This window comes from Pseudorasbora parva, chromosome 3, assembly GCF_024679245.1.
Source record: "Pseudorasbora parva isolate DD20220531a chromosome 3, ASM2467924v1, whole genome shotgun sequence".
In the NCBI taxonomy this organism is placed as follows: domain Eukaryota; kingdom Metazoa; phylum Chordata; class Actinopteri; order Cypriniformes; family Gobionidae; genus Pseudorasbora; species Pseudorasbora parva.
In genome coordinates this window covers 46,613,699-46,641,527 of record NC_090174.1, presented here as the reverse complement: position 1 = coordinate 46,641,527, position 27,829 = coordinate 46,613,699, and the positions used below count along the sequence as shown (strand labels likewise).

Here is a 27,829-nt window from a genome sequence, read left to right as displayed (position 1 = left end):
AGCATTACAAAAGGGTCCAAAACACTATAAAAGTCAAAGAAATATATTTAATCAAATAAATATTCATAAAAAAGAAAGTCAATGTTTTTTCCTAGTATACTCTAATTCATGTCTGCTAAACCTTTTTCAGTATACGTTTTATAGAACGTTATTGTTACTCAATAGTTCTTTATTGAGAAAAATAAATCTAAAATGTTGACTATTTTTTATTATTAATTTATTTATTTTAAGTTTGAGACTTTAAGTTGCATATAGCACTTTCTCCATATAAAGTCTTGCTGTTCCTCAAATAAAACGCATTTCCCGTCCCATTCAACAGAGGAAACCAAAATGAAGTTGGAATTTCTGGGGAAAATTACGTCACTGTTGGAATTGTGTGGGATACCCCCACCTCGCATTCCCAGAGCGCGCGCGTTCGAGCCCTGGCGTCTCGGTGGCACACAAAGCAGCAGCGTGAGCGTATCTCACATAACGGGGCCTGTGCGAATCCGGGCGGAGTTTAGTCAAACGCGCTTTGGTGTGCTTTCATCGGCTGGGCTGGGTGTGGTTTTCAAAACTCAGTTCCGTTAGCAGGAAATCGACTCTAGGACCACCAGTAACGTTACTTCTCAGAGCGACAAAGACGCAAGTGAAAAGTGAAACTTTGTCTTCGGGATCTGGAACAGATTTCAGGGGAAGCTTTTCCACACGGGCGGTGACGGTTGTTCACTCTTGCGCGTGGACATCAGCCGATGGGAAAAAGTTTGGCTTTTTGCTGACTTAATTTTATCAGTTCAGTTTGTGACACATCCGTGAGAGAAGAGACAAAATGCCGAAAACGGTGAGTACTCATGAGAAATGGAAGCCATTGTTTAGAGCTAGTACTGTAGCAAACAAAACGGGGGAGAGATTTCGTATTGTTTTTAAAAGCTGCGCATTTTTGGTGAAACGGGAGACAGTAACGACGCGTAGGCGCTAGAAAGGGGCGAGGATGATCTTTCTCTTGCTGGCTTTTTTGCCTGCCAAATCCCGCGGCTGAACAGTAGGCCAAGCGCTAGGCACTATTTATGGCAAGAATTCATTATTTGGACAATGACGGTCGTTCATCCGACCCGAGCGCACCGAAGAATAAATGGTGTTGCAAATTTAAAAAGACGGTTTCTCTAATACTCTAGCTGTACGTTGTATTTTATTAGCAATCGTCCAGACCTGTGAAGTTAGCATGTTTTCCCCCTAAACCCCTTTATAGACCTCTCTGGCAGAGGCGTTTTGTGTTGTATAGGGGCTGAACCGTTACTCGGTGACAACCTGTAACCCCCTCTCTCCTCCCTACACAAATCCGATTGGCTTTCCATGAAAGTTGCTTTGAATAGACCGCGTCCAGCGGTGATGAGGATTTTGGTAATTGAGGACTCTTCCCAGTCACTTGAAATGCATTCACCATTTCACACACACAAATACTTTTCAGATTCGTTCACTAAATGCATCATTACGCCAGTAGGTGGCAACAAGAACGTCTTTTGTGAGTCATTGAATTAAAGTTCAACCGATACCTTATAAGTCTAAGTAATATTATCTTTAATTAAAGTTTAAATGTACACATCTGCTAAGAGATTTAGCAAAGATATTCAACTCTAGCTTCACTAAGTGTTTCCTCTACAAATAATGACAAAACAGATGTTATTTTTGTCATCTTTTTAAATTTTAAAATAAACACTTTAGAAACATTTTAATTGTGTATTGTTATAGCAGTCATTCTTATACATTTAATTATTTGGCACCGATCGTTATAAAGACATGAGCTGAACGCAGAGCCTCATGTTTGTTCAAACTCGAAAAAACGACTTGGGTTCAGTCCAACGAATGATTCATAAGGGACAGGCTTAAATGATCAAACAACAACATTGTAGTTTATGTCTATGGTGTGGTCATTTGTGATTTGTGGTCAGCCTTCTATTAAACGTTACCACGTGGTTCAAGAGTATTTGTGTAGGCTTTTCTAGAACCAGAGACCCATGAAATAAGTTAATGAGATCAGTTTGTTCACTTAAAAGATTAATTTAAACCTATTTACGTGTTTATTTCATTCTAAAAAGACAATTTTGCAGTATGTATTATAAATACATTTTGTTTTTAGATTCATTTTCCCTTACTCTTGCAACTTTATCTCTTCTCTGACGTGTTTACCGTCACAAGAGCGGGACATCCTGTCATTTTAAAGTTGACATGAATTTAAGATAGTCAAATTTAAAATGATTGATTATTGGATCTTTGGATAATTGTGGTTTGAAATTGCTGTGATCTCATGTGAGTAACTGTCTCACCCTCGCACCAATAAACACGTCATCAAAGAAGAGAAATTTGAAGGAATTATTTTGATTAAAGTATATGAGGGCCTATGAAAAAAAAAGGCTAACCCTATTAAAAAAAAATGTGCATGGATAAAACAATCATAATGAATACTGCAATATTGACAGATTTTAGAATTCTATTACAAATAGAATTGTCAATTTTGATCTCATGGTGATATTAAAGCCTCTGTCCTGCCCGGTAATGGCATGTTTTTTATCTGCTTGATAAGTGATTTGGGACTAGAAATATGAGGCGTGTCACAAGCGGCTGGTCCAGCATTTTTGGAGCTTCTCTGTCACTAGGGAGGTCCAGACAAGCTCATGGCACAATCTTAGACATTTTTCCATGCCAAGGCGTGGTGCTCACTCAAATAAAAAAGAAAACTGCCTTTTTTGGCTAGAGTCCCTGTTTTTTTGGTTACACCTCACAATTAATGAATCATTGTTTAGGTAAAGATTTTATTTAAGACCACAGGCCAACAGTAGCATAGACGCACACATCTTAAAGTAGCCTAATTTTTAACATTTAGCATCTAATTTTATTCCCTCCATGGAATACATTTCAGTGTTTCAGTAGTTAGTTATACACTAGTCATATAGTATAGAAGAGTCATATATTACAAATATTCACTGACAAAAAAAAGTACCATGGTACTTAGACCACAACTTCACCACTCTTTTCTCGGGGCTATTCTTTGAAAAGTACCACGGAAATGCCTAAATGTCAAAAGTAATATTTTTTAACAAGCTAATGAACTGAAACGGAATTAGATTTTTGGCCCTTTTTGTGCATCCACACAGGAATCTGATTGTTTCAATCATTAAAACATTAGATAATGATTTATTGATGAAGGTTATTATAAAGTGTTAAGAAACATAATCTATATTGTTCAACGGATTAGAAGTTGATATACATAAGAATGTATGAATTAAAGATTCATGAGACTTTAAAGCCTGTGAAGAAGCATTGTTTACATTATATACTGTAAGAAATGTTAGCAGATATTTGAGTGAAGTTGTGGTTAAAGGGGGGGTGAAATGCTGTTTCATGCATACTGATCTTTTTACACTGTTAAAGACTTGGAATCCCATACTAAACATAGACAAAGTTTCAAAAGTTAAGGTGGACGTTTGATGGGAGTATTTCTTTGTCAAAAATACTACTTCCGGTTAGTCATAAGTTTCGGCAAGTTTTTTGAGATCATGCGTCCCCATTGACGTTAGTGGGGGCGGAATTTCCTTGTATGGGCCTTACGGACAATTCTACCGGAAGCGCGTGAGAGAGAGCGAGGGAGAGAGCGAAAGCAACAGCCTGCGCGTGAGAGAGAGCGAGGGAGAGAGCGAAAGCAACAGCCTACGCCCATCAAAGCGGGGCTTGTAGGATGCTGGACAGGTGACAATTACACATAGCACATAACAATGTCACCAAAAAAGTGGGTTTTTGGTTGCCAGACCAAGACAGTCCTGCACAGATTCGCCAAAAACCCCGCGTTAAGGCAACAGTGGATGTAATTTGCTTTTCCGGATCAGCAACTGAGTTGCGCGAATGTTTATATCTGTTCGCTGTTTCATAAACAAGGCCCAGCTCGACGCCGAATTTTCCCAATCGCCTAATGCTGAAGGATGGAGCAGTCCCAACGTTAGAAGGGTGAGTGAGACTGCTTTTAGTCACCTTACTGTCTACACAAACCACGCGTAAACACACAAACACACGTGCACAACTGCACTTCCCACATGTACACCTTCAAAGACAAAAATACGACGATATAATTCAAGTATAAATATGTAAATAACACAAGCCGCTAAGCATATTATATAGTTAGTGTATAACTTGTAACTTACCACATACAGACGTCCTGCTCTAGTCGTTTTTGCTGCTGCTCCTGTTCAACTGCAGCCTCTGGGTCTGATTCCGGATCATAGATGTATGGCTGTATCCGATTAAAAGCCATATTTTTATTTTGAATAAAGTTTTTTTCCGCTGTTAGGGATGCACTCGACTCAACACACAGCGCGCTGCTGCACACGTCATTATTTAGCTCCGCTCACACGACACGCCCCCACCCGCTCGGCTTTTTTCGGAAAGACTCGGAACAGCGCATCTTTCTTATATAATTATTAAAAAAATAAAAACTTTTCGGAGATATGCAGGATGCAATGCTACTCTATAGGTACTCAAGATTGACATGACACTGACTGAAACTGAGTGTTTCACCCCCCCTTTAAGCTTAATTAAATGTACAGATTGTCAAAAAAGCTCAATCACTTATCACAATAGAATACATGTAGCTTATAGTTGGTTTCCTTTTGATCTTTTATGATCGGAATCTCAGCTGAGTGTAGACGTTAACCGGGTATAATATCGAAATTGTGTTTATGCTGAAAGAATAGATGTATGACACCATAATACGGTATGTCGGTGTGGTTGTGTGTCAGACTGCTACACCATTTTCTGCACTCTAGATTTTCTGTAATGGAAATCAGCTTAGTTTAAGTAAGTGTGTTTCTCTTGTCGTTGGGTACATCGGATACATTTCTAAAGATTTGGATCTCCATATGGAATCGTATTGGACTGCAAAATGAGTCGGAACACTTTTTTTTGCCCGTTATTGTAGACTCCTACCAAGTCCAAGTGTCTCTTTCTGATAATGACTCAAGGTTTCTGTGCTTACATCACTTCCTGTTTGAATGTTTCCTGTTCGGGGCCAGCTAGGCTTGACGCTGCCGCTCAGTACCTTATTTGGAGTTTCACAGAACTACGGCGTGCACACACATACACCCTCACACACGCAGCTTTGTGTAGTGAGCATGGGCCCCTTTTCCACTGCAGATTTCTGTTGCCCAGAATGCAGCTGTGTATTACAGCTAATATACTAAAATGGCCTCTTTTAGAATCAACACACTCCTCTCTCTCTTTCCATTCACACATGTGCATTTATCTCTAGTCATCAGTTCCTCTAAGTGTGATAAGTGGGAGTTTTGTGACCTCTGTAGGTTCAGGTCACAAGGAGTATGCAGGTAAGAGGCTGAGAAGTAAAAAGGTCAACTATGTGCAATTATTTTTATGTGCAACTTTTTTTAAATAAAAAAATAATTTTAAACCATTTTAAATCAGAAGTCTGTACAGTACCATTTAAAAATTTGGGATTTGTATGATTTATTTCTTTATTTTTTTTATATACAAATCTTTTTGAGAATTTTTTTTCCCCCAACAAAGCTGCATTTATTTGATCAAAAATACAGTAAACAGTAATAATGTTAAGTTATCACATTTAAAATAACGTATTACAAATTTTCTATTGTAATTTTTTTCCTGTGATGGCATAGATACATTTTCAACAGCCAGTCTTAAGTGTCACATGAAATCCTTACAATGTGCTTTTTGGTGATTAGTAAGTTATCAATTTTGAAAACATAAGTTGTTTTGTTTAGTATTTTTGTGGAAACTGTGAGAGATATGTGGAAAAGATTACAAAATCTTTTCTAACATTATAAATGTCTTTCTCGTCACTTATGAAAAATGAAATGCATCCTTGCTGAATTGAAGAGAACTTGTGAAGGAATCTGCATCTTTTTTAGTGCATGTTTTCTAGACTTTCTGGATCGTACTTGATCATATCATATTTGACATCCTATATTTGAAGTTTAGGTTGATATAAGTACACATATATGATCAGTCTAATGTCCAGACCACAAGTCCTTTATCTGATTTAGAACCATTGAGATGATCCAGAACCTTCTGAAATTACAGGCAATAATGGCTTAAATATACTGCTTAAATTATTAAATTCTAAATGACCAAATAATGAAGTCAGAAGTGTTTGGAGGTCTCTGGTATGTGCAAAGTGGATGGATTAACTGCACACACACACACACACACACACACACACACACACACACACACACACACACACACACACACACACACACACACACACACACATATTCAGATTAATGCTATTTAATAAGGTAAAGCTCCAGGGGGGTTTGAGGGGAAAGTTCTAGAATTTGTTCAATGGTTCACATCTCGATGGAGGACAACTGCAGCATTGAACAACATCTCACTTCAAACCTAATGTGAGTCGAACTGTATGTGTGGATGTGTGTAAAGTAAAGCAGTATAAATGGATTGTTGATTTAAAATAGGTTTAAGATAAAATAGGTAGGGGTTTTGGACTGTCAAATGAAAAGCTTTATGGCTTTGAGCAATATGATCTGTACAGCACTATAATGTAAATGCTAATACTGGTGTCTGTTTTTTCTGAATTTTATTCTGAAAGAACTTCCACTTCACAGTAAATTAGCTGTATTCATTTACTGGCAGTAGCCTTTGGTGTAGAGTTAAGGACCTCGGTTATTTAATCAAATGGGGTGTCTTTTTAAATGTGTTTTTTGCATGATAGCCCATTGTTAAAATGAAGTAGCTTTTATTTCAAAATCATATCCACTTAAATTTACATGGATTTAGTTACAGAGGCCCTGAGGCTGTATGTGTTTCTAATTTTGTTTCAGCATAGGAAGTTCCTGATAATATGCTTGTTTAAATGCATCTGTGCTGCAGTAACAAGATGCTGGTTCATGTAAATATTTCTGTTTTCAGCAATATGAAAGTTATGAACAGTTCCCGTTTAATGATTGTTCTTTAATTTCTACTATTCGTATAAATGTGGTTTGGTATGATGGACTCTAGCAAAGAAAGTTCTTGAGATAAATGTATGCAGTTTATATAATTTGTGTATTTTGTTTCCTTTAAACCGTTTGGGGGAGAGATGATGGTGCAAGTGCAGTGATGCTGTATGTTCTTGCTAGTTTTCTTCTGTTGCATGCTAGTTAAGCTAATTATCGACAGCATCTTATTGATGTCCTTTATCACTTTTCCATTTTAGCCATGGACAAACGTGTGAGCAGATGTGCATTAAATATACAAGGTCAGATGAGGATTAACCTCAGATGCACACAGATTCTGCTGTCTCAGTTTTTTTTTTTTTTGAGGGGAAGTGTTGTAGAGTCATTATCTTAAATCGCACAACCAAAGGAGGAAGAGGGAGTGAGAAAAACATAGTGTTTGACTTTCTCCACCATAGTTATTTTTTGGTATCAGTTAACTGACAGTTACAGTAAAATAAATGCACAAATATACAGAGGATATTACTTTTTTGTTTTAAATCTCCCATTATCTGCCTGATAGAAACAGCAGCCATTTTGTCCATGTTTGAGTGCATTTTTAAACCTGTGTGTGTAAATGGTGAAACTACACTATATTGGTTTTGTGAAAGAACTTGTGCTAGTCAAATATTTGCTCTAATTAGCCTTTTCAGTGGAGTAATTAGATTTCGCGACTTGTTTCAAGTGTAAGGATTCAGCATGTGGGCTTGCTAAGTGATACTGGTGTTTATTTGAGGAATACCAGCCATTGTTTGCCAATTCTTGGCTCTGTCATAGCTCACGATTAGTGTTTTTGCTACTTGCCAAAGTAATTTACACATTAAAGGTGGAGTAAGTGATATCTGGTAACCGTTGTTGTTATTTCAAATCACCAAAACAAACACACCCCTACCCCCAAAAAGGGTCTCGGCCCTATATTGATAGCTTCACCCCACACATGCGTAACCCAGGCAACGACCATGGCAGAATCTGTGTGTTACTAATCCAGGTCGAATATTCAATCACAAAAGCACAAACCGTTCTCATGAACAACTCGATAGAACAAGAGCCGACAGTCCAGCTAATGACATATTACAATTATGACAAGATTAGAGTTATAGTGATCACAAATCACAAAGTTCTCATGAAGAACTTGATAAAGTTAGTAGGCTATACAAGCTCGATAGTCCAGCTAACGACATATATTACAATTATGGGTAATATAGATGTAAAAAGGAAACTAACATACAGGTATATTAGGAGTATAGTATCTTACCTGTCGAACACATTTTGTGAGCTGACGCTTGAAACCTTGAGACAGTGAGGGGATTTAGATGCTCCATACGGTGTGGAAATGAATGGGTCGTTGAAGTGAGCCACAATACGATCGCAAATGGACAAACAAGCGAAGATGACACGAGCATATTCAAGCAAAAGCCAGCATATATTAGTTCTTTTTTGGCTAATGTCCGTCCTGTGTGACTTGTGTGTTTTGAATAAGGAAAGCTGAGCCCCTCTTCTCACCATAGACACGCCCCTTACCTGCTGATTGGCTACAAGTTTGTTATTCCACTCGGCCCGATTCCTTTTTCTAAAACAGTTTTGAAATAACACTTATCCCACCTTTAACTGATTCCAGTCTTGTTGTCTACTGCATAGGCTGCTAACTTAAGGCATCAGCATCGTAACTGAACGATTTACGAACTTTTGAACGATTTACGAAATTTGAACTTTACGTCACAGAAAATGCACTGCTCAAAAGAATGCAACTGTGCGTTTTCAGCAGTTGTGGAAGTGTTTTACCAATTAAATGTTAACAAACAAACAATGAAATCGTGCACACTATCAATACTTGGAAAAATCAGACACTTTTTATTAGCGACGTTACCAGGAAACGTTGCTAATAAAAAGTTTCAGATTTTTGCAAGTATTGATAGTGTGTGGCCTTTCCTTTTTTTTGTTGAGATTTTTGGATCTGGGTATCCTTCGTTCTACGCACCTATCTATTATCTACAGGTGTGTGATGGTAATTGTGCAATAACCAATTAAACCAATTCAATTTAAATAGTATTGAGGAAAAACCTATAAGCTGTGAACTGAACTAACCAACTATAATCACAGAATTACAAACTGTTATTCAAAGCCATTCAAATCCCAAGAAACATGGCAAATTCTTCTTTTTCTTTCGGCTGTTCCCTTCAGGGGTCGCCACAAATTACATAATCAAATTAAAAATGATGGATAAATATAAAGCTATTAATTTAGGATGTTCACTATGTATATAGAAACGGTACATTGTTCTTGCAAAATATAGTATGCATACACACATTTAAGCCTGACTCTACATCATTCACTTTACTTAATGGGAGTGAACGGTTACTGCAGAGCTTTTTTGAAGCAATTTATTTGCTGCCCTTATCTGATTGGCGGAAAAATCATGGGTAATAGTTTTTCACAAGGAATTTGGCTGTTAAACAATATTGGGAAAAATAAGTTGCAATAATTCTGGCTGATGGCTTTAACCCAAGCATAAATTATTGATTTAACAGCCGTGTAGCTTGTTTAAAAGTTTAAAATCAACCCCCCTATGGAGATGGGTCTTTTATTTTTGGAATCTGACTGTTGCATGCTATATAGTGTTTGAAGTTAGTGTTTTTGTTAAATCTAATAACCTGATACTCTAATAGGCGTGTGTGTGTGCGTGTGTGTGTGTGTGTGTGTGTGTGTGTGTGTGTGTGTGTGTGTGTGTGTGTGTGGATAGCACAAAACGATGGGTAAAATAATTCTCCAATTCTAACAATGTATTCTATATTTTCCAGCAATGACCTTTTAATCTACATTTCTCTACAAACATCTTGGATTACTTTTTGTCACATGAACTATGTTTTAGAGCAGAGATTATATATCCATGTTATTGAAATTTGCCTATTTTTTCCGGGTTTTTATTTTATTTTAAGTTTATGTGAAAATTCTATCTTTAGCCTATTCTTTAGAGAGAGAGAGAGAGAGAGAGAGAGAGAGAGAGAGAGAGAGAGATCTGAGTAAAGGCAGGGTAATTGTTCTAAGAATAGAACCTCTGGCAGGTCCACTGTGAAGACCACACCCATCAACACATACACTCTGACCAGGCAGAACTATGTATTTTTAGTTCCCTTTTTGTGAAGCCATGAACTATTTTTATACTGTGAATCCAGGATTGAGAGAATCCATTAACCGACGATATACTGTTAAAACACACACACACACACACACCACACACACACACACACACACACACACACACACACACTCTCTCTCTCTCTCTCACACACTCACACATTTGTTTTTGTGAAATGTGGGGAGATTCCATAGCCGTAATGGTTTTTATACCGTACAAACCGTATTTTCTATCCCCCACACTGCCCCTGCCCCTAAACCTACCCATCACAGGAAACATTATGCATTTTACTTTCTCAAAAAAAAAAAAACTCATCCTGTATGATTTATAAGCATTTTGAAAAATGGGGAAATGGGTTATGTCCTCATATTTCACCATCTCCTTGTAATACCTATGTCATACCCATGTCATTATACTACTCATTTGTGCCCTGATATTTCGCTCTCACACTCACACTCACACTCACACACTCACACTCACACTCACACACACACTCACACACACACACACACCTGCAGAGAGACAGATGTGTCATGTAAAGGCTTGTGTTTTGAAATGAACTCTCCTATACCCTACGAGGAGTGGAAGAGGGAAGAGCAGAAAAGTCATACAGTTGTTGGGAAAGCTCTGCTTGTTCTCTTTCTGTTCCAACTGGCTGATGTAACCCTGTGAAACAGCAAAACTAGGACAGACACACACACACACACACACACACACACACACACACACACACACACACACACACACACACACACACACACACACACACACACACATACATTATGCTAAAGTCAAAAGAATCACCTCATACGAATAGCTACCAACAGATACCACATTTTCCACTGCTACTACACCATAGACACCTGGGTTTCCAACAGGCGGTTTCACAACCTGCTCTTGTTTCGCAATTCTCTTCAGAATACCTAATGGTCAGTTATAATATTCTGAAGCACCAAAACATCTGACATTTAATAGAGATAACAGCTTAGTGTGTGGATATGATAAAATAAGGATATTTGAAGTTGTATGAAGAAATACAGTTTCATAGACTAGTGTGCATAAGTATGTAGATATTAGGGAGTGTGTAGATATGAAGGATTTTTTGTGAATAAGAATATTTTGTGGATATTCGTATTGAGACTTTGTGGATGTTTGTGGAGTTAGTAAAGGGATATGTGGATGTAAAGCTGGCCAAAAACACCATTGACATTGAGAGGGACCCAATAATTAGATATGGTCAAATTACTGCTACTGAACCTTGCTATGCATTGCACTGCATGCTGTTAGGATGACAAAAAGTTTTGAAAACATAACATTTCGGTTGGTCCGCGTCCGCCTAAGTGGTCCAACGGTGCTTGATAATATCAAAATGATTAGTTTGGTGAATCAAGAAAGACCGAATCCAAAATTGAATTCCGTCATGCTGCTTGAGTTTTATTGGTGATTAGATTGTGGTTTGTGATTATAGGCAAGATGTAAGTTACTAAACACTATTTGACAACTGTTTTATGAGAGAAATGTTTAAATAGCTTACAGTAATATCAGTGACACAAACTGGAAACTTTGGTTTGTTTTTGGCAAATACGATTTTGAAGACGCACCAAAGAATTTATTTAGTACTGAGAATAGTATGGTAAAAAAAGACAGACCAATTCAAGTAGTCTGACTCATGCGCTATACTCAGTCTTCTGATGTCCTATAGAACTTTTCCTTTATAGAACCAGTATTTCCCCTTCTCGCTGAAAATACTGGTCTCTGCTGTAGCTATCAAATCTCATTGGTCCTTTTCTTTTTCACAGTCGTTTATAGGACGCACTAGAATCAATGTTGTGCTTCATTGATGTGTAAATGTATGTTGAGCGTACAGACTCGACACATGGTCTGCCTCACAGACAGCTGCTAGATAAAGCAGGATATTACGGCTGAGCTGTGCCTAAATCGAGCCATTTATCCCTTGCACACACAGACAAAGCCGGTTAAAAGTCTTTAGTCCCGTAGAAGAGCTTTATGTGGACCACATCAATCAGACTAAAACAGATATGTTGACCTATTTGTTCTATTAATTTAAAAAAAAAAGTGAAATCAAACAAATAACAATTGGCTGACTTTATTTGGACGATTGTGAATTAGACTTAAGCTGTATTGCACTGAGAATGATTCCTCACACTGATGTTATTAATAGGAGGTGTCAGGTGTGCTCTGATTGGTTGTAATTGTATAGTGAGAAGAAGTGAGGCATTGCTTAATGTGTGTCCATGGTAACTAAAGGTGCGGTAATCTGCATCCTGTGGGGTGGAGGTGAGGTTGGGGTGAGAGAGAGAGAGAGAGAGAGAGAGAGAGAAAAGAGGGGGGATATCTTTTTCCTTTCGTCCCTCTTGTGGTTTCCTTCTATTGTTTTTATCTTATCCAGGCTTCCAGGGCACAATCAATCATGTTAAAATAGCAAGGCACACTTTGGAGCACACATTTACACTTTCAAAACACACACACTACACATAAACATGCACGCTTGCGTACATAGTACACACAGGCACATAATGCCCCACAGAACTCTGTGATTCAAGCTTTTTCAACTATTAAAGATGTTTAAGCTGTCCATCATCATTTTTATTGTATTATAAAATACTGAGGTTGTTAGATTTGAGAAGGAAGTCTCTTCTCTTATCCACAGTAAATGGTGCATTTAATAAAAAAAAACTAATATAAAGTTAAAAGAAAATCAGAAATGATTGTATTTGCTGATCAAAAAACATTCTCAATCACAGCTGAAAACAGTTGCGCTGCTTTATCTTTTCTGGATTCTTTGATGCAATGGAAAGTTCAAAGGAACAGCATTTATTTGAAACCAAAGTCTGTTGTAATATCATAAATGCCTTTTAATCATTGTAATGCATCCTTGCTGAATAAAGGTATAAACCCCAAACGTGCATTCTGCATGAATTCATTCAGTAATATACATGTTTTGTTTTCAGATCAGTGTTCGTGTGACTACGATGGATGCTGAGCTGGAGTTTGCCATCCAGCCCAGCACTACAGGAAAACAGCTATTTGACCAGGTGTGTTATCTGTTATTTTTTTTATTTTTTTTTAGAATTTAAGAATTAACTTTCTTCCACTAACTTGGTAGCCCTGTCCACATTAAGATCTCATTGGTTCATCATAATTGTACATTAAATGCCAGTGAATATTTCACTTTCAGTTACGAACAGACACATTTTCTGGCAGTGGACACTAGGTTAAGATAGCGTCAGATAAGCAGTATGTGTGTTAGTTTAAGAACTAAAAAACCTTCTTGTGAGGAAATTCTTAATTTTCCCACCCTTCCTCTTTCTGATTCAGATTCTTCTGCTGTATTCAGTACAGTCACCTCTTCCTCACTCTTAGTCACTCTGTCCATCACATCCATGAAGTCGCTCTTTCTTAAACTTGATAATAGGCAGCTTTGTTCCTGAGCAACCTTTAATCTCTCTCTCTCTCTCTCTCTCTCTCACACACTCTCTCTCTCTCACACACACTCGCTCTCTCACACACACTCGCACTCTCACACACACTCGCACTCTCACACACACACGCACTCTCACACTCACACTAACACACACCATTCATCCTTCAGGCAGTTGTGTAGGTTAAGTCCTATTATTTTTCCATCAGGATTTAGTCTTCAGTTTGAGCAGAGGGTTTAGGATTAGAAGGATTCGGGTTGACATGATACCAAAGCTTTAGAAGTCAATACCAGTGCCACTGAAATAACTGGAAAAAAAATTGAAAACAAGACAATTGTGCTGTCAAATCGATTAATCCCAACCAAAATAAAAGTTTGGTGATAAAAGCAAAATTGTTTTACTTAATGTGTGTGTATGGTATATAATTATGTTTATATATAAATACATGCACATTCATCTATATATTTATGAAATATTTGCATGTTTTTTTATATACATGCATGTGAGTATTTAATCATAATTCATTGATTGTCGGATCTATAAAAAATATCAAATGAAATGACAGCAATGGCCTTTTTAATGTTTGGGCAGATATTTAATAAAGACAAATAAACAGTCAGCAGTAAAGGTCTATTAGGCTGCATGTAAGCTACCTATTGCACAAATTCAATATTTTTTTTTTACACGCACCTAATAATTTGTCCCATCTGTTTACATTCTCTTAAGGCTGACTGTATGCTGCCACTCAAAAGTTTGGGGTCAGTAAGGTTTTTCATTTGAAGGAATTAATACTTTTATTGTGTGTATTTGTCATCAAAATAGCCATTTCATCCAAAAAGTGAATGTGTGTTAATAGCAACAGCCTATCAGTCAGTCAGAGCACCGATATAAAATGACGTTCAAATTTTACTGCAGAATCGCTGGTATTTGTTGAAAAAATCCCTGGGCTCTGTGGTACTTTAGTGTGTGGTTGTTTTGAATAGAAGTGTATGTGTGTCCTAGTAGTGTATTCAACTTCCTGTTAATTGTCCCAAAAACCTTTCTGCTACTAACCATCCAGCAGTGCAGACAGCATGACATTTATGTTCAAAAGAGACAGCAAAAGGCATCATTCTCGGGTTACGAATCAACTATATACACAGAGGCCTCCTCTCCATTATTTTCCTTTTCTCCATATTTATTCATCACTCTCTATCTCTTTCTCTCAGTCTCTTTCTTTCTCTGTCTCTGTTTATCTATCATAATTTTCAGACATATTACAGTTTGACTGGTCCAGTAGTGAGCCAGTATTTCACAACACCTCACATTTTCCATTTGCTCTCTCCGTCTCACACATCCTCTTGACCTGGAATAGTGTGTCTTCTCTGCATATGTTATTACATTCATAGCATCTCTTGAGCATCACATTCTCGCGTTAAAGCTAAAAACACATGTCAGTGATTAAATCCCTAAACTTTTGGCCTTTTGAGGTGCTGGTGGTTCTTACTGAAGTTTAAATCCGATACACTATTAAAACATCTCTGTTGTTAAGGATTGTGAAACTGTCCACTGAGATTTTTTTAAATTTTGTGTGTGTGTGTGTGTGTGTGTGTATATATATATATATATATATATATATATATATATATATATATATATATATATATATATATATATATATATATATATATATTATATATAAATTATTTTTTTATTTATTTATTTTACTTATAAAATAGTCAGAACAATTAGTACAACTATAATAAAATATTAATAATAGCATGCAGCCCCAGCTGTATTTCCCCTTTTTCTGGTAACTGTATTACGGACTCAATGGGATTATTTTCACACACAGTTCAGTTATTTAGGGTACTGACAACTCATTTTCAGGGCTCTGAACCACATTCTGGGAAAACCTTCACTGTGTGACCCGTGCAAGAGAGCCGCTCTGCACTGCACTAACACGTGTCTACTGTGTGTTGAGGGTTTTCCTGTGTGGTTTCGCTTTTGGTAAGTTACAGCGATGGATAGCGGTACGAACTGTGTGACATCTGCAGGTTTTAGATCCAGTCACAGTTCCGCTCCCGTCAGTTGTGTGTTCTACACGCGACTCAAGTGTTCAACTCTCCACCCTGATGAAGCTGCTTTGCTTTCGGACCATGAAGATTTGATGGATGAACTTGCAGTTCGATTGGAGTTCTTTGTTATATCAAAAGTGATAAGACTTTTCAGTTTTATGCACATCACTATCTTTAATATTAGTTGGTGGTCACAAGAAATGCGGGCTTGATTCCCGTTGCACATCCATACAGACAGTATTCAAGACGTTGCTGAGTGAGCAGGACATTTCGAGTCACACCTGTAAGTAAATGCGGTCGTCAGTCCTAAAAACTGACAGTGTGAACGTAGTTTGTTTTCAGGTCTCTCTATTACAGAAAGCAAGAAGTCTTCTCTTTCCCACATCCTATGAACTTGTAATATTTTCGAGTGAATGCATGTACTGTGGATGTATGAAAATGTTATTTTATTTAATATGTCTGTTTGTTTAATCATTGTTAAGATATGGGTGTCTGTTTTATAGGTTGTAAAAACCATTGGGTTAAGGGAGGTGTGGTTTTTTGGACTGCAGTACCAGGACACCAAAGGCTTTTCCACCTGGCTTAAACTCAACAAGAAGGTATGCGTTTATTCTTATTGCTGCTTTTAGTGGCCCATTTTATATTTAACATATTATATTTTTAAAAAAAGTCTTTCTTCTTCTTCTTAATGTCAGTATTTCCTATTGTGATTTAATTGGTATGGTTTATTCAGCAAAAATAAAATTTGGGTTGATCATAATGTCTTTCCTGTAGCTCAATGAGTAGAGCATGGCGCTAGCAATGCCAAGGTCATGGGTTCGATTCCCAGGGAAAGCAAGACTTGACAAAAATGTAAAATGTGTACCTTGAATACAATGTAAGTCGCTTTGGATAAAAGCGTCTGCCAAATGCATAAATGTAAATGTAAATGCATAATGTGCATAAAGGATGAAAATGTGTAAAATTGTAACGGGCCAAACTTTCTAACGTTTAAAAAAAAAAAATATATTTTTTTAACCATCTTCAACATTTATTAACATTAACAAATTACAACATGTATCCTGTTTACATTAGCTTATAAAATACAGTATATGATAGGTTTACTAAAGTATTCAATACTTTTTAAACACGTTTCAGAAACTAAGACTTGTGCTTGTTTAGACTATTGTTATTCACAACTGCAGATTTCAATTCAATATGAATGTAAACTTTTCCTGTTCATTATAGTTTATAAAAATCACTGTCAATACTTCATCAGTGATGTTGCTGATAAAAATTTGCTCATTAGCACTTTCTAGTGAATCATGCAGTTGTCAGCCCTTTTCAGACTTCCAATTTTTTAATGCATATCTCAGTATTTTTTTATCCTGTGTGTATCAAAGAAAGTGAGATGGAAAAGCATTGAAAGGATGCTGACAAGGTGGAATTAATGATTGTGAAGCCAAAAGTGATTCTAAGTTTATTTCCTGTCTAGGTTACGGCTCAAGATGTCCGCAAGGAGAGCCCTTTGCTGTTTAAATTCAGAGCAAAGTTTTACCCCGAAGACGTTTCCGAGGAACTGATTCAAGAGGCGACTCAAAGACTCTTCTTCCTTCAGGTGTGTGTGCATGCGTGTCTCTTTACATGTTTGCGTAACTGTACTATCTAAAGCCCAATTTATACTTCTGCATCGAGTGTACGCCGTAGCTACGTCATAGGCTGTGTTGCACGCGTAGCCTGCAATGTACCCTGAAGTGTACCTCTCCAAAAATGTAACCACGCATCTGCCAGAACCCCTCCCTCAGGGGTACACATGCTCCCTCTGCATGTGTAACTGCACGTCAATGCGGATAATGAAAATTGACACGTAGAGGCTATGCCGCAAGTCTGATGCAGAAGTATAAATCAGCCTTAAGGAAGGTTAAACATGACACCGAATGTATGTCAATTAGAGTGGATGGAATGAATGGAGGTCTTGTAAAGTGATAAAGGGATATTGCACAATCTGGAGGCCAGTGAAGGAATTATACCAGCAAGTCTTCTTGCAGTACAGGCCAACATTAAAGCATTCCTTCCTTTAAAACCTTCTCATTGTTGATTTGTTTAAGGTGAAAGAAGGGATCCTAAACGATGATATCTACTGCCCCCCGGAGACTGCAGTGTTGCTGGCATCCTATGCAGTGCAGGCCAAATATGCTGACTACAACAAAGATGTTCACACTCCTGGATACCTGTCCAGTGAGAAACTGCTCCCACAGAGGTGTGTATATGCAGATATTTTAATGCAGTGGCGACTTTTGCTGTACCCGAGTGAGGAAGCACAGATGATTGACAGAAGGTGGATTCTGATCTGTTGCAGTGTTTCTCAAAAGCATCACTAAACGTGAAATGATTAAATGTAAGGAATGGCATGTTTAAAAACTGAATTGTGAAATGTACAGTTCAGCTATAAAGCATTCAGTTCAGTTCTCATCCAATAGTGTCAGTGCAGTCAAGTAAAATTGAGATATAATGGCCCAGTTTCACACACATGGCTTAGACTAAGCCCGGATTAGGCCTTAGTTAAATTAGGACTTTTGAGTTGATTTTATAAACATGCTTTAGAAAAGCACTTTATGGGTGTGCATCGTACATATTTTTAGATATGGTGCTTTCAGTTAAAACATGCATTTTAGTCTGGGACTAGCTTATAAGCCTTGTCTGTGAAACTGGGGGTGAGAATATTTAAATGAAAAACTTCACACATTCTGGTGTGGTGGGTGTTTTTTAAATGTCAAACCCAAAGTCACATACTTTTTCATTAATTTATCGACTGTTGGTTGACCTGTGGTTATGCATCCACTGACTCCTACAGACAAATTCTGAAAAACAGATCTCGTTTACTAAATAAAAATATTTTATTTCACTATTATTTATAGAGTTAGTTCACCCAAAAATAATTGTATTAACATAAACTCCATGGACCCCGTACAGGGTCGGGAATGACATCGTCATGTTTATACTTTCAATTTTAAATGTCTGTGGAGGAGCTATGATGTCATATGTGGTACCATTTGAAAGCTTAGAGTCTCTGCTTTCTGGAGATATGCATCACTGTCATCCCTTCAGACCCATTTGAATAAATCTGGCATACAACATGACACAGACAAACTTCTTTTTTCCACTATTTTGTAGAATTTAGTGGAAATAGCCCAAACTGTCTGCAGGTTCCTAGACCTCAAAGGGCCTGAGTTACACACTTTCAAAAATTAATTTATAAAAAAAAAAAAAATAATTAGAAAAACGCCTATTTTTTGGATTTTTACAGCTTAGACAACATACTTACATGTGTATCACTTTTAGCAGTGTTTTATGTAACTTCAAAGGATTTTCTGTAAAATGAAACAAATTTTGAACTTAGACCACTGTATGTGTGAAAGGAAAGCTTTTCAATTTGGGTAGGCCAAATCACCCTCATATCGTTCTAAACCCGTAAGACCTTCTTTAATCTTTGGGACAGAAATTAAGATATTTCTGATGAAATCCGAGAGCTCTGAGCCCTCCACGGACAGCAATTTAACTAACACTTTCAAGGCCCAGAAAGGTAGTAAAAAAATCATTAAAATAGTTCATGTGACTCCAGTGGTTCAACCTTAATTTTACAGTGCGAAAAGTATGTTTTTTGTGCCCAAAAAAACAAACTTTTTCTTCACGCCTGTCAGACTCTTACACTGTTGACGTAGTAAATACAGTTCAGTGCATCCAAGTTACGTCAGAGCTATGCTGGCTTACTATTGGCTGAAGCTGTTCACGTGTGAACCATGACGCATGCCTGTGAAGCTGATGCAGGAGCTGGCCAACATAAACTGTGTAAAAGACTGACACGGACGAGAAGAAATCATTGAATAAAGTTGTTATTTTTGTCTGATCTCGTCACTTCATAACATTAAAGCGTTAATTCACCCAAAAAGGAAAATGATTTCATTAATTACTCACCCTCATATCGTTGGACACCTGTAAGGCCTTCGTTCATCTTCAGAACACAAATGAAGATATTTTTGTTGAAAGCTGATGGCTGAGAAAGGCTTCAGATAGGCCTCCATTGGCATTCAGTACATTTTCCACTCACAAGTCCCATAAAGGCACTAAAAAACATTGTTAAAAAGTCTATCTCACTACAGTCGCTGAACAATAATTGTATGACGCGGCGAGATTTAGTTTTTGTGCGCAAAAAAAATCAAAATAATGACTATCCGCCAAGTTATTGTCTTCCGTGTATGTCTCGGACGCAAACTCACGCGATAGCGGCGCTCCTCCTCTTCTGGGTCATGTATCTGAACGGCGGATCTGCGTCATTCTCACGCATGTGTCGAGTTCACATCAATAACTTGGTGGATAAAGTCATTATCTAGATTTTTGTGCACACAATAACTATTTTCGTATTGTAAAATTATTGTACAGCCACTGTAGTGAGATGGACGTTGTATCAATGTTTTTAGTGCCTTTTATGGGTCTTGTGAGTGGAAATGTACTGAATGCCAATGGAGGCCTATCTGAAGCCTTTCTCAGCCATCAGCTTTCAACAAAAATATCTTCATTTGTGTTCTGAAGATGAACGAAGGCCTTACAGGTGTCCAACGACATTAGGGTAAGTAATTCATGAAATAATTTTTGGGTGAACTAACCATTTAAGGTTGAGCCACTGTAGTCACATGGACAATTTTAACAATGTCTTTACTACCTACCTGGGCCTTGAATGTGGTAAAAAAAAAAATCAATGCATTCAATGTATTGTTCTGTTGTTTAACAAAAATCCGACTGTTCAGCTGTAGCAGGGGAAAAAAATTCAGTTGACAAACTCCATAAAACAGTTGTTAGTAGAAAATCTAGGATCTTTATGCAGTGTGTGTGTGTGTGTGTGTGTGTGTGTGTGCCATTGTAAAAACTGTACGTCTATCCTTCACAGCCTTTTCTTCATCTGTGTTCCTTTCAATATAGCCTTTAACCCGATACAGTATATTACCATCACTTAATGCTTAACAAATGTTTTGGTTAGAAAGTATCAGCCAAAGAACATGTTAAGAACATGTTTGAGATTCTAAATGTGAGCATGTGTGTGTAATCGTTTCTTCTCTCTGCAGAGTTCTGGAACAGCACAAGCTGAATAAGGAGCAATGGGAGGAAAGAATTCAGGTCTGGCATGAGGAGCACAAGGGCATGTTGAGGTACAGCCAATGGAATGCGCTCTTGCTTTTTTCTGTTTTATCACTGAGTGCAGTGACCCTGTCATTCACACACACCAGACAGAGTGATAATGCATATCTGTGTGCGTGTGCGTGTGTTTCAGAGAGGACTCGATGATGGAATATCTGAAGATAGCTCAGGATCTAGAGATGTACGGTGTGAATTACTTCAGTATTAAGAATAAGAAAGGATCAGAGCTGTGGCTGGGAGTGGACGCCCTGGGACTCAACATCTACGAGCAGACTGACAAGTACTGATACATTTAACATTCATAAACAAATGAACCAGTTTGAAACGTGTCAAATAGGTTTGGTAAAAAAAATGCACTGCAATGTAAAAGTTCAGTAAGCCATAGTTTTTTTAAAGAAATTAATACTTTTATTAAGAAAAGGTGCATTTGATTTGAACAAAAGGGACAGTAAACACTTGTATTGTAAAAATATAAAAATGGTGCATGTATGTAAAAGTTGGGGTAGTTTTTCTAAAGAAATTAATACTTTTATTCACAGGAGGATGCGTTAAATTGATCAAAAGTAAGAGTAATTTGAATTTTCTATCTATCAAAAAAATGATCACAGTTTCCACAAAAATAAAATAGAATCAAGTTTCTTGAGCAAGATATCAGCATATTCAAATGATTTCTGACGGAGCATGTGACACTGAAGACTGAAGTAATGGCTGAGTAAAATTTAGCTTTGCCATCACAGGAATACATTTTTAAAAACACATTCAAATAGAACACCATTATTTTAAATTGTAATAATATTTCACAATAATATATTTTTAATCAAATAAATGCAGCCTTGATAAATGCAGGCATGCAGACTTTTCAAAATAATTTAAAAAGTTAATGTGACCTAAGAATGAACAATACTTCTACAGCATTTATTTATCTTAGTAAATATTAATTTACAACATTAAAATCAAAAGTTTCATTTAAAGGAAAACTCCACCGTTTATAGAAATAGGACTTATTCAACTTCTTTCCTACATTTAAATATGTGGGCAAATGCATTTTTGTCTCAGTGCGTGCATTGTTTTAGTTTGGCAGCGTCACTGCTAGCTTAGCTTAGCATAATGAATGGAATCCTATGTTGCCAGCTAGCATGTCCTGAGTAAAAGTGATCCAAAAAAATTACTTCTTGTGGCCTGTGTATTCCCGAGTACAAATAGCGATGCAGATTAAGACTAGGCAATTTCCTAGGCAGATATTGACTTATATTATGGGGAAGCACAGGCGAAGGACTGCTACTTGGGCACATAGATATCACAGCTCTCATCCTCATGATATCTCTGCCCCCAAGAAGCAGAGTTTTAAACACATACACACATATCAGCATTTTAAACTCTCTTGTATTAGATATTCCCCAAATTTTAGTAACATACTTCAACAAAAAGTACAATTAATAGAAAAGAAAATTACAATGTTTAGCTTGACATCCATTTTTTGTTTTTGTTAAGTGCTTGCTTTCACTGACCATTTGTTTTAAAAAACAAACGTTTGTGGCATCGTGTACCCTATAGAAATTATTTACTTTTTACTGTGCCAAAAAAACTGACTCACCTCTTCTCTTTTCAGGATGACACCTAAAATAGGTTTCCCCTGGAGTGAGATCAGGAACATTTCTTTCAACGATAAGAAATTTGTCATCAAACCCATTGATAAAAAAGCCCCGGTATGTCAAACATGATTTTCCTGCTGTGTCTGACTTATCAATTTGTATGCAAACAGGGATTAGACAAAAGGAACGCTGTTATCGCAAAGTAGTGAAGTGTTGTAACGTTTCATGATGTGATTTGAGATCTGAGGATGGTGAAATCACAGAATACACCAAAGACTTCCCATTGAAGCTGCACGTTTCTATTTGTGTCACTATCACGGCCGCAAATAAGAGTTTGCCTGTGGACATGCCTACTCTTTATTTCATTCTTCAATATTTCCTGTAGCTCCAGATCCCTCACTCCCCGCCCTTGGCTTTCTTTGGCTTTGTTCCTAAACTCAGGGAGCTGTTTATGTACACAAGTTTTTTTTAGGCATCATAGGAAGTAGGTATTTAATGTTGTCTCACTTTCCCCACAGGACTTTGTGTTCTATGCCCAGCGTTTACGCATTAATAAGAGGATTCTGGCCCTGTGCATGGGGAACCATGAGCTTTATATGAGACGCCGTAAACCTGACACCATTGAGGTTCAACAGATGAAGGCACAGGCCAAGGAGGAGAAAAACCACAAGAAGATGGAAAGGTGAGAGGAAGACAGAGAGGCAGAGTAACACCACACAAAGGCTTTTTGGATTTTTACCAGTGACTCAAATATTTTGATTCCGTTCACCAAAAAAAAAAAGTCAGATGTGTCCACTGATTCATTCAGTGACACTTTTTGTGTGTTACATTATTACACCAATAGGTGGCAACAAGTGAGTTATTTTCCTATTATAAGTAACTGGATCATTGATTCAACACATTCATTCTCAAACTCTGTCATTCTAGACCTAATCAAGCCATACAGTCTTTTATTAAAATCTTTACACATTTATAAATTGGGATCGTTCCAGTCCATTTTACCTGTTAAACAATACTGACTTGACTAAATTAACATATTCCTTATTTGTTAATTTTATTCACAAATACATGTTTTTATTTAACTTTTTGTTTTAATAAATGAAACATTGCTCATAACATTTGCTTAGAATGCTAATAGTGAAAAGTCAATAAGAAAAAAATAAGTGAATGTAAATTAAATGACAATAAATGCATAAATCCCTTTTATCAAACAAAACAAAAAATGTACTTATGACTTTAGTCTGCCTAGAGCAATAAAGGTGTAACCGGATGAATTAAATATAGGGTACACTTACACTTCAGTGAATGCACTACTTCTGTTAACATTGTCTGCATTGTTCATACATATATTCAAATTTTTTTCCTTAAAAGAAAATGTTTCAATTAGCTCCCGCTTCTGTTGAAAAATGACACTTTTTATTTTGTTTGTTCGTGAAGATTTCATTTAGGGTCTTTTTCAGACTCAAAACACTGAATCATAATTATTTAACAATCGAAACGCCACTAATTAGGATTGTATGAAATATATTTATCAGGTACACAAGGAGCTAGCCTACAACTGTGAGATAACTTATAGTGTTTATACTTGCATTTGTGTGTGATTTGTTAAGTAGATAAATGGATGGTTGTATCTTTAGATTAGCTCACTGTTCACAATGACAGGAACGACACATTCCTCTTCTAATGCATCTGTATGTATGTGTCCTTCACCCTCACACACAAATTAATGTTGCAGGGCCATGTTGGAAGATGAACGTAAGAAGAGAGAGCAAGCTGAAAAGGAGAAGGAAAAGATTGAAAAAGAAAAAGAAGAACTGATGGAGAGACTCAAAGTTATAGAGGAACAGACGAGAAAAGCTCAGCAGGGTGAGATGGAGAGAAATTAGCTGTTTATAGCCTTTTATTTATCCATAATGATCAATAAGCACTCATTTTGTGTGTGTGCAGAGCTGGAGGAGCAGACCCGCAGGGCGCTGGAGTTGGATCAGGAGCGCAAACGTGCTCATGAGGAGGCAGAACGCCTGGAACGAGAGCGTCGTCTGGCAGAGGAGGCTAAAGCGGCTCTGCTGCAGCAGTCTGAGAGTCAGATGAAGAACCAGGAGCATCTGGTCAGTTATTGTGTCAACACATTGCCAGCCACCATGACAGCACAATTCTAGTCACCATGACAACATCACAATATCACCTATACAACCCATGCAGTAGGTTATAGTTGTAACCATGGTATCCAAACTACCATTCTGAAGTTTCCATGAGAATCAAACATCCAACCACAGAGTGTAGGACACCCACAATTAAATCCCTGTTCCCATGCAACTCTGAGAGTGTGTGTGTGTCTGTGTGTTTATACAGGCCACTGAACTGGCAGAGTTGACCTCTAAGATCTCCTTGCTTGAAGATGCCAAAAAGAAGAAAGAGGAGGAAGCATCAGAGTGGCAAATCAAGGTAAACATGATCAATTGTCAGCAGGCACCTTACAGAAGCTTTGCATATATGCAAACTTACATACATACATACAATGTGGAACGAATGTGATTTATCACTTTCAGGACATTAAGCTACATCTATAACTTGATATTTTGCAGCCTTGACAATATTTTCATTTAGTCAAGAATGTCATTCAGCATGCTTTATTTGGTCAAACGGTCAAGACATTTGTAATGTAATAAATGTATTGTATTCCACAAACATTAAAAAGCAGCACAACTGTTTTCAAGATAAGCAATGTTTATTGAGCATCAGATCAGCATATTAGAATGATTTCCGAAGGATCCTGTGACAGTGAAGACTGGAATAATGATGTTGAAAATTCATCTTTGTTATCACAGGAATAAATAGCATTTTCATAATATTACTGTTTTTTCAATCCGATAAAGTGCAGCCATGGCCAGCATAAGAGACTTCTTAGACTGACTTAAACTTCTAAAAATGTTGCAGACAAATAATCAATTCCTAACTCTGCCTTTTCTGTTTTGAGGTTTAAAAACTGCCAAGAGGTTGTTATAATGATCCATAACGTCTTTTTTAATGACTAAAATGCACTCTAAATATTATCCCAATGTTGGCTAATTTTCAAAATAATACTATGGGGTGAATTTTGTTAATGTATTGTGGTGTTTTTTTCCAGGCCACTCAGGTGCAGGAGGACCTGGAGAAGACTAAAGAGGAGCTGAAGAACAAAGTCATGTCAACTCATGTCCAAGAGCCAATGCACAGTGAAAACGACAACGATGAGGATGATAGCAGCGCAGAGGCCTCCGCCGAACTCACCTCCGCAGCAGCTTATAAAGACAGGAGCGAGGAGGAGCGCATGACGGAGGCTGAGAAGAACGAACGAGTGCAGAAACATCTGCTGGTGAGAGAACCACTTCACAAACACATTTAAAGGGATCGTTCACACAAAGATAACATTCTTTTCATCATTTACTTACCCTCATGTCATTCCATAACTGGTCTGATGTTTCTGTGGAACTCAAAAGGAGTTATCTTGCAGAATGTCCTCGCTGCACTTTTTCTCTACAGTAAAAAGTCGACTGCATACAATAAATCATTGTTTTTTAAACCTGTCCTGAAGTGACCAGGCCTGCACATTTTGGCTGTCTCCACCTGGCACACTCATTTCAGGTCTCGCATTCTCTACTAATGAGCTCACGACTTGAATCAGGTGTAATAGATGAGTGAGACATACAAAATGTGCAGGGCTGGTAGTACTCCAGGACAGGTTTGAAAAGCACTGCAATAAAATGCTTTTTTAAAGTAAATTTACTGTCAAACTAAAACTTATAATAAAGTTTCTTTTTTTCCCACAGGCTCTTACTTCTGAGCTTGCTAATGCTCGTGATGACACCAAGAAGACCCAGAACGACATCATCCACGCAGATAATGTACGAGCAGGGCGTGACAAATACAAGACGCTTCGTCAGATCCGCTCCGGAAACACCAAACAACGAATTGACGAGTTCGAGTGCATGTAAATGTACCATAGTCAGCCAACAGGGGGAGCTACAGCCTGCCTTTTGCATCATGCCTGCAGAGAACTACAGTACCAACAATTCACCACTCCAAGAAAAAATCATGCCAAATATAGAATAATGCTGCACAATTCAAAAATCCCTTTAATTCAGGAGTGTTGTGGGGGTACTGCATTATGATAAGGGAGAATTGTTTTTTTGCTTTGTGTTTTGACCTAGATGTAGCTTTTTTATATTGGAAAACATTAACAGTTTGCTGATTAACTGAACTTAAGGGTTTTTATTCCGTAAAACTGGCATTTCAGTAGGAATTGATTTCCAGTGGTAGGATAGACTCCGAAAGCACTCCAGAGACGTGTCAGTGTGCCAAGACTGTAATTCAAATCAGTATAGTTGATGTGTCAGTGCCATTGTGATGGTGCAATAGCCTAGCTATTGCTATAACATTGTATCTATGTGCCTTTCTAATAAAACATCTACAGTATAGATTAAAACACATGCCTAGGATCATGGCTACCTACTCCCAATCAACCACTCTGCCAATATCGGCAGCCCACAAGAGCAAAAATAGCGTGTGTGTGTGTGTGTGTGTGTGTGTGTGTGTGTGTGTGTGTGTGTGTGTGTGTGTGTGTGTGTGTGTGTGTGAGAGAGAGAGAATCCCTGTTGTTAATTTCTTTAGTTATAGTTTCTCACTGCTGCAGGTTTGTGGCCGCTCCCTGTTTGTGCCTTTTCACTGAAGAGAAAGAGAAAATATCAAACTGTATTTCTAGTTTAGGTTTTAATCCTATTCTTATTTTAAGCTTCTTCTTTTTTTTAAATAAAGAGTTTTGTTGTTTTTGAGGCATTTGAATTTTCGCAGTATTATTTTGAAGAATCTTTAAATAGAATGACACAAAGCATCTTCTGGGATTCATGTTTTCCCTTTATTTCTGAACAGTATTTACCCACAGTGTACACCGTTTTAAATAGCCCTGCACTTGTAGGCAGTGCCTTAGTTGTTTCTGAGGTCTATATTCAGTTTATTTTTTATTCATGTGGCAAAATGCTGCACTGAAGCAATATGACATGTCCCCAGCTGCTTTGGAAGAATTCTTCATTCTGATCTTACACTTAGAGATAATCTAAATTGTTTTGGTATATAAGATGATCATGAATCTCCTGATAAATATGAAGTTTGTTCTTATCATGTAGAAAGCTCTTATTACCAGGGGATTTCTTGATCTTAGCCTGCAGGTGTTTTTTTGTTTGTTTTGTTTAGTTTTTTTTTTTTTTTTTTTTTTTTGTCAACCAATCACAGAAAAGATTGCTGCTTAAAATGTTTCCATTGCAACTGTCAATAAAATATTAAAAACTTCACCAATACATCAACTAGTTTTGTTCTTGCGGCATTCCTTTGCCTCTTTAGTTATACCTGTTTTGTCATGTCCTGCTATGTTATGACAATATTATGTTATGCTCAGTTA

At 37.3% G+C, this 27,829-nt stretch overlaps 1 protein-coding gene across 1 annotated transcript; it reads left to right on the top strand.

Moving 5' to 3' along the window:
• Positions 1-438: 438 nt before the first annotated feature.
• On the top strand, positions 439-27,610 carry msna (moesin a). Its single transcript, XM_067439206.1, has 14 exons — positions 439-820; positions 13,104-13,187; positions 16,135-16,230; positions 17,106-17,228; positions 17,719-17,870; positions 20,731-20,814; positions 20,937-21,083; positions 22,413-22,509; positions 22,914-23,077; positions 24,131-24,261; positions 24,343-24,503; positions 24,748-24,840; positions 25,523-25,750; positions 26,205-27,610. The coding sequence occupies exons 1-14, from the start codon at positions 809-811 to the stop codon at positions 26,367-26,369; spliced, it is 1,737 nt and encodes a 578-aa protein (XP_067295307.1). The 5' UTR covers positions 439-808; the 3' UTR covers positions 26,370-27,610.
• The last annotated feature ends 219 nt before the right edge of the window (positions 27,611-27,829 follow it).

Excerpts from the sequence above, each read along its gene's own strand:
- msna (XM_067439206.1), top strand. Across the intron at positions 17,871-20,730 it reads GAGAAACTGCTCCCACAGAG|AGTTCTGGAACAGCACAAGC; the intron begins GTGTGTATATGC and ends TTCTCTCTGCAG. Across the intron at positions 20,815-20,936 it reads GAGCACAAGGGCATGTTGAG|AGAGGACTCGATGATGGAAT; the intron begins GTACAGCCAATG and ends CGTGTGTTTCAG.